General features: G+C 41.4%; 1 protein-coding gene across 1 annotated transcript; it reads left to right on the top strand.

The window, feature by feature from the left end:
- Positions 1-1,699: 1,699 nt before the first annotated feature.
- On the top strand, positions 1,700-17,513 carry LOC123759416 (uncharacterized). Its single transcript, XM_069334892.1, has 6 exons — positions 1,700-1,911; positions 12,738-12,867; positions 13,759-13,968; positions 15,018-15,169; positions 16,295-16,469; positions 17,001-17,513. Exons 3-6 carry the CDS (start codon positions 13,780-13,782, stop codon positions 17,211-17,213), a joined length of 729 nt encoding a protein of 242 aa, XP_069190993.1. The 5' UTR covers positions 1,700-1,911; positions 12,738-12,867; positions 13,759-13,779; the 3' UTR covers positions 17,214-17,513.
- Positions 17,514-18,274: the final 761 nt, after the last annotated feature.

The raw sequence follows: 18,274 nt of genomic DNA, 5'->3' as shown, positions 1-18,274 counted from the left end.
TCTCTCTTATAATATATTTGATACTTTACATTGTGGTCCTAATACCCTTTTGTCTCCTTTAACCTTCCTGTGGATGCTCTTCTACTGAATAATAATTGTTGCTAATTCAGTTTCAATCTTATATGTGGGCCACAGCCTTAGAGGGGCATTTTGACAATAGAATAAAAACATAAGCCCATTATGTACCTTCGTAATCTTTCCCACTACTGCTCACATGGGTATAGGGTGCATAATAAATTAACTAAACTAAAATATCCATGAGTGAGTGAATAAACTATAGTTACAAAGCTTCCGCTGGGTATCTCATGCCATTTATTTTAAAATCATTGATAACTGGGCATTCACTAGTAGTGTTTAAAGGTGTCTTGGCTCTTTTTTCCAGTTTTCAATAGAGTGCTTGATAGTGCTGGGAGATTTATTACTTGCCATAAGAAACTTTATATGGCAGGGCACATACGGTTTAACCCCGTCGCTGCCCTTAATAACAACTACTACTTTATATAATTAATATTCCAGCCTAATTTTAGCACTAACAATGTCACACATAGTCTGGGAGATGTTTTGTGCTGTTCGTACATAGGGTCATTCGATATAACAAACACAAGTTTTGCTCTTAAACACTTTAATACACCCGGGTCGTAAATACACGACGGGTTTGCTTAAACGGGATCCGTAGCCGCGTCGTAAATTGCCGCGCGATGTAAAAAAGAAAAACATAAAATCCAATTCTTATTCGATCGACTTGGGGTTAGTATGAAAATGTTTGCCATTAAATTTCCGTTTTCTCTAATAGGCACATGGCCTATTTGGGAGAACGACATTGTATTGTAACTTAGTAGAGAAACTATTGAGTTGTTGACACAACGAGGGTAATCGCCCATTTCACACACTCTTGGTGTGGGCCGCGATCATGATTCTACATTTATATGCATATGTCTGTGTAGGAAATTTTATTTCGAGTTCAGTGATATAAAATTTAACGCTGTAGGACTAATGTGGAGCTTACAACAAACAAAAGAGTATGAACATTTTGTTGCTGTTTGGGCCGTCACGGCGAGTGATCTACGTTTTTATTTATTTCATGGTGGGATAGCTAATGCTTTGGTGACATTTTATACATATGATCTTGTAGAAAATTTTATTGCCAACACATTGATACCAAAATGAAATACGTAGCTCGAGAATTGGTGTCAGGAGAGTGAAAAGATTACACACTTTTTGGTGTTTACCCTCAAGAGCCCAAAACGCCGCTTAACATGCTATAATTCTTTAAACTATTTCTTTTTGCCCTTACAGTGTCAGATTGGGATACCTTATAGATCTACTTCAACTTCAAGTTTATTACATGTAGCTTTATCTGCCTTGTCTGTATCATAATATTTTCTATGTACCGTGGTTTTATGTCGTGAGAAACAAGTCACACTGAGACTAAACGTGCGGGTATGAGAAAATTACCAGTGACAGGACTGGCTGGTGATAGCGGCGGGTTAAGACAATATGACATAACCACACAACTTTACATTTTCAGGAAAAAGTAACGTAAATGAACGGCAATGCAGACTATCGATCCCCAAGATTGCCTCTATCAGAAGTAGTTTTTAAGCTATACAAAATCTATAACCCATACGATTTAAACTGACTGATAGCATATATGTATCTCCGAATAGCGACGTTTGGCATCATTACGTTGAGAGGAGTGGTATTGTGGTAGTGATGGTGGTGGGTCCCATGCAGGGAGCACTGTAGTAGTGACTGCACCCCTCAGTTCATCCCGCGCCTAATACCTATCCAGTGGCGTCAGTGGAACACTGCCTGAAGTTTTTTGCCTACAAAATGAACTTTATACACACATTGGCAGACATTCTTTCGTATACGTAGTTATACGTAAGGCTACGACTTATAAATTGAGACGTAAGTATATTAAAAAAAAACTTGAACTGCAGACATGTACGCATATACAGTACTTTCATTGTTGCTCGTATGTGAAACCCGTAATAAATTAATTAAACTAAACTCACAGCTTTTATATTGATATGATAAACAATTGATAAATTGTGTTCAACATGTGACGACTTATATTGAATTTTGTAACTAGCTCATCAAGATTGTAACTTGCTTAGCTAAATGAATTGTGGGGTTCAGTCCCTGAGCCCATTATGTGCCTCTGTAACCCTTTCCACTACCGCCCACGGGATGGGTATGGGGTGCATAATAAATGAACTAAACTAACATACAGGAAATATTGTTTTTTTGGTACATTTTACAGTCAATAATTTAGACAAATTCATTACATGTTGTACAGTTGTGTGTCTGTGTACGTATTTAATAATAATAATAATAATAATTTTTATTTAGGTAAAGGTACATACATAAAGAGATTTTACAAAGTTTGTTGGCTTTATAGATAGAGCTAGTACATACAATGCCTAAAGCCACTATTACGCAAAGCGTTTCGAGCTGTTAGCTCATAGTTGTCTAATTTTCCAACCGTTGGTTGTCTAATGTGCTGAGACCTAATTTTCTCAACATATTTATAGCACATAACTCATAACACACATGGCTCAACATAATATTGTCTACTACTGTGAAAGTGAATGTTCTTGTATTTCTTCGGCAGCTTTGTCTAGTTGGCTTAAATCTGCATGTGGGTGTGTGGGTGTAACATATACCTATCAAACACAATACACAGCGTGTTTATTTATTTAGTTGTTATTTATTTATAAAACAGTTCTTATATTCTTGTGTAACACACTAGTTGTTGTAGGTATGATCCAGAATGTTCTATCTACACATGGGAGAGTGAGAGGTGGAACCACGTGTAGGGACGCTGTGGAGGACAGACGGGCGGGAGGTCACAGCAATGGTGCCAGATTGGGCTACAAATAGCGAATTGGGCTATTTTTGAGAGCCCCACGCTCCCAAATTTTTAATTTCGCTACTTGCTACTTTTTGGGCTAATTTGAAAGCAAGATGTGCTAATTTGGGCTATTAATGTTAAGAATGTACGATTGCGAGTTACATGAAAGTAACTAAGCTATAAATAATTGTAATTAATAATAATTGTAAATATTATTTAATACTAAATAATATTATTTAATAAATTAGTCCCAATTCAATGCAAAGTTTTCTTCCAAGCACAGAAACTTGTAAATATAAGTACAAGATAATAGATAGATCGATAAATAAATAGACAACTTTCAAATATTGCACCAAGTAATGGCGAGAGGAAAAAAACTAGACAGTATACATTACATTTGAAATTAATAATGGATGAATTTGGTGTATGTTTGTATGTATACCAGACAAAGTCCATTTAAAGGCAGAATTTAGAGATTTTGTGTAAAAACTTTTATATCTCATATTATTAATTATAACAGTAATCGAAAAAAGTCATAGTTTGTATATACAAGAGATGAAACAGAGAGCCATGAGCTAGATCGATGTGCTGAGTCCATAAGGAGGCCGAGCTTCCAGAGATACCTTCCTGTGATTGGCTGTTGCGGGGAATACCAACACTCTTTTATGAATAAAATTTAAACTAAGAAATAGGTCCTTGTACACAACAACAAAGTTGTTGTGAAAAAGAACAACAATTTCTGTTTTGCACCTGACAGAAATCTCCATTTAACTGAATAATTTTCTCGAATAAGAGGGCAGAGCAGAGTATCATTATTTGTCACGGCAACCCCCAATAATAACGTCACAAGTTAGGTAGCCATGCAGCCCATTTTTATATAGCATCTGTTATATCCTGCAATATTTAATTATCACTTTATTAACACTTTAAATAATTAACACTTCACTTTTTTGGGTAAATTAAAGTTAAAGCAGAATTCCATAAGCAGGACTAGTGGGCTGAACTAAGATGATTTACTAAGTGGATGGCACCTATAGCTGATTCCTTCCTGTGATTGGCTGTTGTGTGAATGTCAACAAAGAGTTTCTACCAATGATATGCCAGCATATCATTAATTATGCACCCCATACCATCTTGTGGGCGGAGCTTGGAACTTCCTACCCGAGCACAACAACCCTGCCTTATGGGTTGCTGTTTGGCTATTTATAGTGCGTTGGAAAAGCAACAGATGGCGTTAGTTGTATTTTGTGGGGTAATTTGTTATAAGTGTAATTTGATATCAACAGATGGCGTAAGCTGTATCTATGGCTACTGTTGACCGGCCAGTTGATAGTGAGGATTATCCCTGCTAAAAAGAAAAAAAAAAAAAAAAAAAAAAAAAGTTGATAGTGTTCTTATCTGCCGACAGATGGCATCAGCTGTATTATTATTATTTTAATAATATTATTACATTAATAATAATGTATTATTATTACTTTAAACACTGATCTATACGTCTGGTAGCTTATAATAAGGTTTTATACCATGCTGGTATTAGATAACTAGAATTCTGCAATTACTTTTTTTTTATCTACTGTTGAGGATATGAAAGACAAATGTAAGGTTTTGAGGCTAAGTAACGAAGATAGTTACAAGATACGAGCCAGATGGTGTTGAGATTGCAAAAGGGATTATGATAAGAACTTAAGCCAAAAAATCAATGCATAAATGTTCGCAAATATGAGACTTGGATTTATTTCTCGAAAAGTTAGCAATAAAATACGCTTCTAGTTCTTAATTTTTAAAATTAAGACCAGGGATTCTGTCTAACGAAGCTGCAAGCTAAAACACCGTTATCCTATAATGTTCATCTGTAGCTTGACCCTAAATACTCGTTTATTAAACGAATTTATTGTTAGAGTTCATTAGAAATCAACTTTGTTGAAGGCAGTTTCCAACAAATACCTTCCTGTGATTGGCTGTTGCGGGGAATGCCAACGCTTATATGAATAAAATGCAAAATAAGAAATACGTCCTTTTGCTCAATAACCCTGTTGTTGTTGTACAAAAGAACAACAATTTATGTTTTATACAAGACAGAAATTTCCATCTAACTGAATAATGTAGACCAATAAGAGGACGGAGGCATTGTATCGCCGATATTATTTGCGTGAGGCAATCCCCACTGATGACGTCACAAGCTAGGTAGCCAGCCCATGTTTCTGTAACACTCGTTACATCCTGCAGTATTTAATTATCACTTTATTAATACTTTTAAATACTTAACATTTCACTTTTTAGGTAGATTAAAGTTGAAGCAGAATGTCATAAGCATGGATGGTGTGCTGAATAAAGATGATTTATTAAGTGGATGGAGCCTTTAGCTGATCCCTTCCTGTGATTGGCTGTTGTGTGAATGTCAACAAAGAATATCTACCAATGATATGCCATTTATTATGCATCCCATACCATCTGTGGGCGGAGCTTGGAACCTCCTACCCGAGCACAACAACCCGCCTTATGGGTTGCTGTTTGGCTATTTATAGTGCGTTGGAAAAAACTAGATGGTATTTTGTAGGGTAATTTGTTATAAGTGTAATTTGATGTCAACAGATGGCGTAAGCTGTATCTTATGGCCACTATTAACCTGCCAGTTGATAGTGGGAGTCGGTTCTCACTACGTGTAGAGAGCCATGGGGAAGGCTCAGCGCAAGAGGGAATGGAAGCAGCTTTCGGACGAGGAAGGACGGGGGACCGATGTGCAGCAGGCCCCAAAGAAAACTGCTATCGAGGCTTTACCACTTGCTTCTACCAGCAAGTCAGCGGACGTAATGGACCTAGAGAGGACAGCGTCAGTCACACACCAGCCAGTGTCAGTCAATGCTTCTCTGTCCGCAACGCTGCCGCGGGACGGCAGTATGAGTCAGGAGAGGACACCACCGGTTTCACGCCAGCCAAAGTCGGCCATTGTTCCTCTCTCCACAGCCCAGCCGCAGGACAGCAGTATGGGACAGGGGAGGACACCACCAGTCTCACACCAGACATCGCCAGCCTCTGCACTTCTTCCGAAATTCAAAATCATGCAGACCGACCACTTTCCTACAGCATATGGAGTAGTAACGGCGATGGAAAAAGAACAACCAGAGCTCAAACTTTCCATTACAGTCAACCTGAAGGGAGAAATAATACTGACACCTCAGGACCAACAGACTGCACATTACTTAGAGAAGGTAAGAGTCCTGCAGGGGAAACCTGTGTGCTTGGTAAAGCTGGACCCTTCAGAACGACGCACACGAGTCGTGCTTTTGGGATACCCAATCGACTTTCCCCTGGATCCAGTGCTAGAACACAAGCAAGTCCTGAGTGCGGAACGTTGCCACACAAAAGTAGACAAGGCAGCGACGCGTCAGGTTCTGGTGACCGTCATGGGACATGTGCCGGAAACTTTCGGTCTTGGAAATTGGGGGACATACCGACAGAGGCCATACGTCCCGGAACCCCTACGCTGCTTCAGGTGTCAGAAATACGGCCACCATCAGTCACGCTACACAGGACAGGAGAGGTGCGGAGTGTGCAGCCTGAGACATCCCACCAAAGACTGTATTGCCAAGCACAAGGCAAACCAGACCACAACAGCCAAATGTCCAAATTGTGGAGGCAAACATCATGCCTGGAGCACAACCTGCTCTGCACGGAAACAAAAAGTGCAGACAGCTCAGGCCAGGGTCAACACACTGACCAGCGGTACATCCACCAACACCACCGTCTGGAACACTCGTGCACAGCCACAACAGCCACCCGCTCTCACAGAGCAAAATTTCCCGAATCTGTCAATTCCGACTCAGACATTACACGAAAGTGTTGCAGAAGTCCAGCAAGTGCAAATGAGCAGAAAACACTTACTTTCGGAATCTACTCACCAGCTATACAGTTTTACCGAGGTCCAGCTGCAAACCATCGTGAAGATCATGGCAGAGACCATTATCAATTGCCTACAGATGACGCAGAACGCCTCACAACAACAGGCTCAAGACATCACTTGTGTGATAATGGACAAGATCGTGCAGCAGACCACAGTTACACGAGAAATAGACAGTCTCCGACAGGATGGAGCACAAGAGGACAAACAACGCAACTTGGACATACTGACTACCGACAACAGTCGGCTAGTCAAGACACCGGAACATCGACATTCACAAACGCAACTGCAAGACGCAGTGACCACCCACGATCAACAGAATCTTCCAACACAGGAGACAGACAACAACAGCCAATGCAGTCTGATCTGCAGCAACGCCAACAAAGACGTATTGAACAGCAGAGATGCGCAGGTTCCGCCAACACAAGAAACGGCCGCGAGCAATCAATGCAGTCCGACTTGCAGCAATACCAACAACAAAGTGATGGACCACAGTTCTGCACAGATTCCAACAATGCCGGGGTTGACCACGGACAATCAATGCAGTCCGACCTGCAGCACTTCCAACAACATAGCGATGGACCACAGTTATGCACAGATTCCAACAACGTCGGGGATGATCACGAACTATCAATGCAGTCCGATTTGCAGCGACACGACTTGCGAGGCGGAGAATATAGAGGTCGATTCCGAGGAGGAGTTCTAGTAGAACAAACAACACCAACCGAACCCGTCGTCTGGCCATTACGAATTCTGCAGTGGAACATACAAGGTCTTGGAAATAAAAAACACACACTTCAGGAGGCTGCGATCAGCACGAAAGCAGATATAATCGTTTTGGAAGAAACTCTTTTCCCAGCCACGAAATCCTTCAGATTAGCTGGATATCAGCACTATGTTCTCCCGTATGAGCAGGGGAGACTAAGAGGATTAATGACCCTAGTCAGAAACACCATACCCAGCAAGAAAATAGACTCGGTTTCGTGTGGGGATGGAGTAGAGGTATTAGCAGTTACAGTGAATATGGCTAATTTTGAGCTCCTCATATACAACGTCTACAAGCCCCCTAGACGTAAACTAGAAGCAGAGGCAGTGCTTGCCTTGGCCACGCAGGAAAATTTAATTCTTGCTGGAGATTTTAATGCTCATCATCCAGAGTTAGGTGCAACTGGGCCAGCCAATGCAGATGGGCGCCATTTAGCTGCTGCTCTGCGAGAAGTACCTGAAATTACACTTCTCAACACTGGGGAACCCACTCACATTCTAGGAGGTTCCCTTGATCTTACATTCATCTCCACAGCACTCCAGCAACAGGCGAAGTGGGAAGTAGACCCGGTGATCACTAGTGACCACTATGCTACTGTCACGACACTCAACCTGGACACGACCTCCTACACCTCCTGCGCGGCCTCGGTGGAATTTAGGAAAGGCCAATTGGAATGTATACCAGGAAGAACTTGAAAAATGGTATGCAACGTACACGCCACCTGAGGATTTGAACATACACGAGACCAATCTGCAGGAAGCCGTTGCAGCTGCTGCGAACAAAGCTATTCCAATCATTATCACAGGTAACACGAAACGAAAGAACTATTGGTTCTATAGTAATGACGTTAAAGAACAGAACCACAGAGTCAATATCTTCAGAAAACATCTAAAGAGAAACCCCACACCAGAAGGAAGAACTCTGCTACGAGCGGTGATATCTGAAGCAAGGCGAGTTTCTCGAGAAGTAAAGGAGGCAAGATGGTTTGAGTGGTGTCAAACTCTAAATGAACATAGTAGTCTTGGCAAGATATGGGGTCAGATTAAAACTATATTCAGGTCGACCAGCCCGGCCACAGGCATGTATTCAACCATTGCAGGAGGCTGAGAGACTTGCTCTCCAATTTGCAGAAAGAACAGCTTCATATCAGCTTCCTGCAATGGTCCGAAGGCAGCAAGACCACTTAAAACAAGAGAGGATGACAGTCATTCATGAGGGCTTAGCTATAAATGACGAATGTGACTGTCCCTTCACCGAACAGGAACTAAGCAGAGCCAAAAAGGGTGGTAAGGACACTGCACCAGGTGCTGATAACATTACATACTCAATGATCGCACATGCAGGTCCTGCTGGAGACCGAGGGATGTTGGACGTCATCAATGCGTCTTGGCAGCAAGGCAAACTACCGCCCTCTTGGAAGAAAGCAGATATCATACCGATTCCTAAGCCGAATGAACCTGGCAATTACAGACCCATTTCCTTAACATCATGCGTTAGTACAACTGCAGAACGGATGGTCTTAAATAGGCTACTGTGGAAGACTGGAGACCTTCATAAACACATATTTGGCTTCACTAGAGGTGTAGGTACTGCCAACTGCATAGCAACATTACTAGGAACAGTTAACTCGGGTCCAGCTATAGTGGTCTTCCTTGATCTGGAAAAAGCATTTGAACTTGCAAGCCCGCCAGCAATACTACACACCTTAGTTAAAAAAGGTGTGAGGGGGAAAATGCTAGCATGGATTCAAGATTACCTAAGTCACAGGTATGCCAGAGTAAAGTTGCAAGGACAAGTGTCGGACTACCACTTGCACGAGAATGGGACTCCACAAGGAGGAGTCCTCAGTCCTAGTCTTTTTAACATCCTTATGGAAAACCTTGTTACCATGTCCTTTACAGAAGGGGTTACATTGCTAAGCTATGCTGATGATCTAGCATTAGTCGTTACGGGTCCTTCACTTCTAAATAAAGCTCAAGGTGCTTTAGATCAAGTGACATCTGAATGCAGTGTTTTAGGGCTAAAAATATCTGCACAGAAGTCTAAGGCGATGAGACTAGGTGGCAAGGCTCCAGACAGGCACCTACGCATTCAGGACATTAACCTTCAGTGGGTTCCACAATATCGATATCTCGGAGTGTGGATTGATTTTAAGATGACATTCAATAAGCAAATTCAATATCTAAAGGAGAAAGCAATGTCACGAATAAATATAATGAGAGCAATCACAGGGCCCCGTCTAGGAGCGGGACACAGAGTGTTGAGAATGTTTTACATACACGCCGTTCGTTCCCTGGTTGATTATGCAGCACCTGCCTTACTCACTCTTTCTCCTGGTCAGTGGGCAAACGTTGAGGTTCTTCAAAATGATGCATTGCGAGTCATAACAGGTGCTCCCAGATGGACTAAAATCCTGAACCTAAGACTAGAGACAAAGCTAACGTCGATTGAAATAAGGGTAAAGGGGATTGCTGCGTGCATGCTGACCAAGATATTGACTAGACCTAGAATCAGTTCACTTCAAGATTTGATCACTGGAGCACTAACTCTGGACAGAAGAGCCTCCAATAGCAACAGGTGGACCCATTGTGCGATAAACGCCATCGATACGTTCGATATGGCAAACACAGTCACTGAGAGGGGTGTCGACGACATACATGCAGACTTTGTTATACAAGCCCCTTGGGAATCTCTGCCAGCAGACTTTCAGATTATGGCTCTTGACGGAAAGAAGAACCAGACACATCCTCATCTGCTACGTCACATTGCACAGATGCATATAGAAGCAAACATGGCATCCGACAGCTTCACTTACTTCACGGATGGGTCAGTAGACCAGCAGGGACAGGAAACCGGAGCTGCAGTTAAAGCAGGAAACTCTGTATATAGTTGGAGGCTCTCAAATGGGTGTTCAACTTTACAGACTGAGATGCTTGCCATTCAAAAGGCTTTGGAACATGCTCTTGCTGAACACCGCCAACATGTTATCGTCCATACAGATTCGAGAACCGCCATTGAAACCTTGCAACAGGAACACATATGTGATAACATCCATCTGATCACCAATGTCTTATCATTCATGCACACACTCCACCGACAAGGCCGACGGGTGCTTATCAACTGGGTGCCAAGTCATGTGGGACTATTAGGTAATGACATTGCAGACGAAGCTGCGAAACTTGCTACTAAGAGGAGGAATGTAGACATTTACATACCACCGAGTCTCTCCCAGATGAAGAAAGTGATTCGAAACAGAGCAATGCGAAGGCTGTACAGTGACCACAACACAGCAGTTGCAACATCAGGATCTGCTGGGTTGGTACAAGAATTCCACCAACTACGAACCACTTAGTTTGATGAAAGGGGGCAGTAGAACAACAGAAGTGCACTTACATCGCATCAGGCTTGGATACCCATGTGCATGGGAAATAGGCTTACGGGTTCCGGAAGGTGAGAGGAAATGTCAACACTGTGGAGAAATGCCCGACAGACCACTGGAACATTATCTAACACAGTGCACAGTTACAAACCCGTTAAGATTTCACCTTCGATTCGACAGAGCAGAGGAAGTTGTTAAACACATATGGCAAAATCTTACTGAAGCGACCATACGGGTCATACATACTCATCCTCCGCCCAGGTAAACCAGAAACGAGCATCACTTAGTGGGCCAGCCAGAGGCTTAGGGCCCGCGCAGGATTATCCCTGCTAAAAAGAAAAAAAAAAAAAAAAAAAAAAGTTGATAGTGTTCTCGTCTGCCGACAGATGGCATCAGCTGTGTTATTATTACTTCGAATTCCCTTTAAACACTGATCTACAAATCCCTAGGCTTATGATAAGGTTTTATACCATTTATGATAAGTATTAGATAACTGGAGTTCCGCAATTACTTTTATTTATCAACTGTTCAGGATATCATATATCGTCTGGTTAGGACGTACTGCTCTCGATTGATGAAGATTAAGCCACCCAAGAGGTGGCACGGGCATGAATAGCCCGTAAATACTGCTCTCGTAATATTATTCAAGGGGGGTGGGGAAACTATCAAGTGAAAGCGCCAAGCCATTACGACTATATAGCACTCGGAAGGGGTCAGGATACGGATTTGGGATGGAACTGGGGAAAGGAATTTTGCCCAACCTCTTGGGCGGTTGGGGATTGAACGCGGACCTGTAGGAAACGAGACCGTCGCTCCCAAGTGGTTAAGCGTAATATTATTAAAACAACAATTTATGCATATAATAACAGCATTTCACACTAAAAATACTTGGATATATTGAAATTTGGTAGTGAATTCCAATCTAGGAATCTCCTATGACTAAACTGTACTTTTAATTATTTTTATGTACTTACTACTTATTATCAAATTATTATCAAATTATAGTACTTACTATAATAATTAAATAAATTATTTTATTTAATATTTAAATTAAATGATAAAATAATAGGTAATAATAAATCATTGTGTAGGGGGGACAGGCAGCCAGTGTGTATATATACATGTTAGGCTTATACCAAGGTGCCACAAAGGTGCCAAATTAAAGACTGGGAGCTGCCTGGGGCGGGTCCAAGGGCTGCTGGCGGCCCTGGCCAGGCTGAACTTCCGCGCCCTTATAATCACCATTGTTTAATAATCTTCACACGGCGAAACAACTGTAAATATAGGAATAGTTTATTACAACATACACGGTAAAGAAAACAGCTCGGAAACTAAGGAAATAAAGCTGCCGAAAAACATTAAAGTCCATTTCAAGTTCAAGTATGTTTATTGTCGGTTCGTTCATGCTAGGCTTGCAGTTACACAACTGGTCGGGGTCCGCTTACACAACTGGTCGGGGTCCGCTTACACAACTGGTCGGGTCCGCTTACACAACTGGTCGGGGTTCGGGGTGCACAATAAACCACCACTCACTGGTTGAATAGGGGATGCTTAATGAAGCTATCCACCTCTGACGGCAGAAAATCAATATATATATATATATATATATATATATATATATATATATATATATATATATATATATATATATATATATATATATATATATATATATATATATATATATATAATGTGTGTGTGTAAGTGCAGAAATAATATTAATAAAACAATTAACATCGTGTAGTGTACTCTATATATCAAAATATATTACTTTGAAACCCATATCATTCACTAAACAAAATTTGGGCTACTCTAATTACAAATTCGCTACTTTTAGACCGTCAGCTCGCTACTTTCAGCAATTTAGACCTGGCAACCCTGGGTCACAGTGTGGTACAAGCAACGATTCGGGGAGGTGACCACTCCACCTCTCCCCAAGACCAGCATTCCACCGAGCCGCATACAAGGTAGAGTTGCTAAGAGTTGGTATAGGGAATAGGTCATCTCATTGCCGGTTCATGTAGGAAGTGTTCAGCCAGGGAGTGCTTTGATTTAGATTTTGTTTAGTTTTGAATAAACCATTTTGCTAGTAAATTGTCTTTTTATTAATTTCCATTTTATGTAATTTATTTATATGCACCGGACCACGTGGTGCCCTCGAGGCCGAGTTGAGTTGGGCCGCAGATTCTAACTCCTAGTAAGAATTCATTATCCCTTTGATTTTAGTAATTCCGCACTTTTAACGTAAAATTCATCCCTCCCATATATTACTAGGGGGGATCAAGCCCCAAGGTTTATTGAATAGCATGATCGATCCAGACCTCGGTCATTGCTCAGTGATAATGGTCTGGTGGTGGCAGCGCAAGGCGATTCTAGAGTTTTGCTAGAAGTCTGTTTTCACGTCATAAGGGTTGTAGAATCTTAAGCCGGTCAACGGTTTAAGACCAAGTGGCGTGGGGTCGGCTCAAGTGTAGCTCTGGGGTCCCTTGGTTTGAGTAAGTGAATAAAGAATACGGACGCGGGGTGAAGGTAAAAGAAGATTAAAAGTAAGAACGCACCTCACCCGTGTTACACTTGTACAGCCACTATCACGCATAGCGTTTCCGGCAAGTCCTTAATCCTAATATTCCCCGGAATACGACCCGCCAAATCGTTTATGCCCATTTTACTGTTGGGTAAACAGAGGCTACAGTTAGAGATTGGCGCCCAGTAAATCCTCCTCGGAACCTGGCCAAAACGCTCGCGAAACGCCAGGCGAGTGTGTTATCACTTCGCCACGGGGACTGCGTGGCGAAGTTGCTCTGATAATTAAGAAATTTATAAAATAATGGTTATAATGCAATTGAAAATTTTGGCAGGATAGCCTAGAGTGCAAGAAGATGGAGGACAAGGTTGTGATCCGACGGGCGAGGCTTGGTGATGCAGAGTCTGTGTTGGAGGTGTGTAGAGCAGTGCAGGCGGAGATGGCCAGGCAGGAGGCGAGGACTCAGCTCCTGCACCTCCTCACCCACCCTTACCTCGTGGGCCTCACCCTCTTCACCTTCCTTACCATCCACTACACCCTGCAGGTAGGCCAACGTGTCTTCATCCCTCACTAACGTCTCTCAATAAATTACTGTTGTGTTTTTCTTTTTACTTTTAATTATTTTGGGTAAAAAAACCCTATAAATAATATCACTTTACCACATACTGTACTACGTTACGTTAAATCCCCAACTCCACCTCGACAGATGAGATGAGATGTCCAATGGCAATCAAGTGCCATTGGACATCAAGCACTATTTATTCCCCCATGAAAATACTTCGAATCTTAATCAACACATTCTTTTTCCGAAATGCCCGGACTCGACACACTGGACGGCTGAGTTTTAATAAGATGCCATCACAGGTATATCATAATCAGAATAACAGACTCAGTGGCTCTCATGCTAAGCACAGATAAGGTACTTAACTAAAAGATGTGCCCAAAACACCCCAAAACCGCATCCCTTGGTCCCCAGTTACAGTAGGCTCCACACACCCTGTGGGCGGCTGCCGGGTTGTACAAATATCGTAATATGGACACTTTCACACAAATTTTATTATCTAGATGAATTTTGGTGTTCAGTCCCCGAGCCTATTATGTGACCTCTGTAACCTTTTCCACTACCGCCACAGAATGGGTATGGCGTGCATAATAAATGAACTAAACGGAACTTACACAAAACACTCAACAATCCCAATGCCACTGAGTCAATCCCTAGCATTAATGTAACATCCTAGCTATAAGATCAATCAGTCACAGTATCACAATAACATTTCTCACTGGTGAGGGGCTATATAAGATACTCTTACGCCCGGCTATAAGATACTCTTACGCCCGGCTATAAGATACTCTTACTTGATACCCGCCACTCTGATTCAAGACCGGAGAACTGTCTACATATATCTAAGGATAAGTAACTACCTATCACAACAGTACACATATGAAGTGATACACAATCTTCCCGGCTTGGCGCTCTCTTTTGATAATTACTTAAACTTGCTTGCTAGCTTACAACAAGTCTTACGTGCTTGCTGATGTGAATAAACTTGAAAGTGTACTCTCAGATTGATTACAAGGAGTGTGTTGGTACAGACGAGTGTCGCGTGGTCAGCGGTGATGGGGTGCTGGGTGGTGGCGCTGGTGGAGGCCGCCCGCTACTGGCTCTTCTGGGGGAGAATCCGTCGGGTGTTCCAGCCTGGTCCAGACCTTCTCAACTTGGTCCACTACTACTCTCATCCTCGCAGGTCTCGCTTTCTCTATACTGTGTTCTTCTTTTATACATTTCCTATAGCGTAGATATAACAATATTTTTGGTATTTATATAAAGGTGCAAATTCATTGAGTCAACGTATAGTGTGCTCTCATAAGTTTATGTTAACTTGTGATATTTTTTCGATTAATACTAATAGATATAGTAACTAGCCACAATTATAGTTTTTATATATTTTTTCTAGGGTAAAACTGAATTGCTACATTTAGCATATTTATGTGAATGCTTCCTTCGTTAAATATAGCGTTTTAGCAGGTCGTCTTAGGTGACAAACCTCGCGAATGACAGGTGCCGTATCTGAAAATCCATCTTGAAAAAATCCTCAGGACAAATGTGGGGGTACCCTTGACAAGCCGCCGGCTTCCTGTCCTCGTCGAGACCACTAGTGTTAGTGGTCCTCAGGTGGTGAATGAAAGGCATCGTAGATAAAAGGTGTACTCACCTACTTGTGCTTGCGGGGGTTGAGCTTCGACTTTTTGGTCCCGTCTCTCAACTATCAATCAACCGGTGTACAGATTTCTGAGCCTATTAGGCTCTATCGTATTTACATATGAAACTGTGTATCGAGTCTGCCTCCACTGATTCAAAGCATTGGATGCAGAATTCAATGCATTGTGTCAGCTAATATATGCTATTTCTGTTCTGTACTTAATTTAGGGTGTTTTCTATTCTCAGATTTATAAGGTCGTCAAATATTTACAAGTAAATGTAACACCTTATCAAGGATTAAGGGAAATTTTGTTAGTTGTTAACTACATTTGAATTTGTTTAAGTTCAATATATGATTTTTTTAAGTTTAATACATATTGTGGAGTTTAAAATATTTAGGTTTTATGCTAGACTACGAGAATGTATCACTTAATCACCAAAATGTGTAATAATCCGCTGTATTTTCTTGTATATAAGTTAGAGTAGAGAGCTACCTGCTTATGCTGCCTTGTGGAACTTCAATGCTAACTATAGTAGTCAGAATAAGTAGAGTTGACTGGGATTATTCTGGCTTTCTTAAAAATGTCAGGGGAAGGCTTGGAGCTCTAGTGATTGATAATTCTAATAATAATTTTAAGGCTGGTTGTGGCGCTTATACAATCTTGTTCAGATTGTTTCTGGTGGCTGAGGTGGGCGAGGCTGTGGCTGGGACCATCGCCCTGCGAGAGACTGTAGACCCAGACACCGCTAAGCTGTGGAGGATGTTCGTCCACCCACGATTCAGGAGGAGGAGCATCGCCTCAAGGTTCGCCGTAAGGCTACAGAATGTTGTTGTAAAGATTGATTGATTGATAAAGATTAAGCCACCCAAAAGGTAGCACGGGAATGAATAGCCTGTAAGTGGTGGCTCTTTTGAGCCATTACCAGTATCACTAGATGATACTGGAGATCTGTGGAGGTGCGACTTCACCCTGCGTGACGGGAGATGTCTCCCGTGTGTTGTAAAGCCGCATGGTACACCCTAATACACCCGGTGTCTGTTCCCAGATACAGTAAGTGTTAGTTACTAGATACCTGTTGGTTGTTCTCGCACACATCCGTTGGTAATAAGTTTCAAGACACATTGCTTTATAGAATAATTTATAGTTAAGTTTCTTATTTAGTATTGCATCACTAATTATTGAACATTGGAAAACTGAGAATTGCCTCAAAAGATAATAATCACACAAACTCATCTGATTGTTTTTAATCAGAGGCAGAAATTTAACCAAATTATTTACGTACATATGAGCGTGGTACACATCATCACCATTTTCTTGGAGGATTTAGAATTGAACTTGACATTGTAGCCAACAATGGCGATTAAGTAATACAAGGACTGTGTTGGTCAGGTTGATAAGTGCTGTGTAACAAGGAGGCGAAGGCTGCTGGGGTACCGGGCGGTGGAGCTGCGGACTCACCTCACCAACCAGGCCGCCCTCAGGTGCTACCACAAGGCCGGCTACATCACCCTTCGTCAGGAGAACTTCGCGCGCCTCTATCCTTATACCTTTGACACTGTTCACTGCATCTGGAGGAACGCAGATTAAGATTATTTGATATCAAAGTAAAGGAAGCCACATTCTACAAGTGCAAGAAGCAGGTAACTTTTTTCCGGCATGAAAGTTTTAATATAAAAGTCAACATAATATCAATTGGTGGTTTTGAATACTAAATAAGATGTATTGAATTTGACTATTTTTTACCTGAAGTAAATAAATATATCTTAACTGTATTAGCTAAATGATAATTCAGCAACAGGCCAAACACGACCGTGTTATAAGTGTACAAGAATAGTTATAAGTTTCACCATGCGAGAAAAGACATTATTAATAACAGTTATGAAACAATGTGCAGTTTTCTTTATTAGCCCCAAGAAGAAGATTCAGCCATAAGAATCATGTGTGTGTATATAAAAGTTGTATATAAATGTATATGTATGTATATAAAAGTTTCAATGAGATCTGCATAAAATGCAGATGCAATGCAGAAAAATAAAAAATAAATATGTGATTCCGGTCACGCGCAGGTATCCACTAGGATAAAAAAACGAACGTTCCTGAACGTTTTCGTGTCTCACAACATTGTCAAGGAAATACAGGCCTTAATAATGCGGTCGAAGGACACCTCTCTCTCATCTTTTATTACGTTATATATCAACAAAACGAGTAAAAACCTTGACATTATATCACTAAAACATCAACAACTCCGTAAAGGGGCCAGTACTACCCGCGTGGACTTAATGACCAACATGACGGTCATTTATTGGCTACATCAACACTGGCTTTGATCGCTAAATATTTTCTGGTTCAAGACAGGGTTGAGCACGAACACAACCTTATTATTAAGTTGAGGAAATTTCCATTTGTAATTTTTAAATAAACGTAACAATACTAAAGTGGTGCATCTTAAGAGCTTTCGTAATTAGAATTTGCAAGAGCTTGCAAGAATTAGCAAGCCCCCACTTTAAATCCACCTCCTCTCACAAGTGTTACCTATCCAGTCTTTTAAACCCCATTCCCCCCAAAAAGAGTACTTAAATATTCACTTTATCCCTCCTAAAACAAAATTTACTTGCTTGTACCATTGTTGCGGGGGTCTGACCTGTCGC

Source organism: Procambarus clarkii, chromosome 32, assembly GCF_040958095.1.
Source record: "Procambarus clarkii isolate CNS0578487 chromosome 32, FALCON_Pclarkii_2.0, whole genome shotgun sequence".
NCBI lineage: Eukaryota > Metazoa > Arthropoda > Malacostraca > Decapoda > Cambaridae > Procambarus > Procambarus clarkii.
Note: the sequence above shows the minus strand (reverse complement) of the source record. Positions and strands in the feature narration are given on the sequence as shown.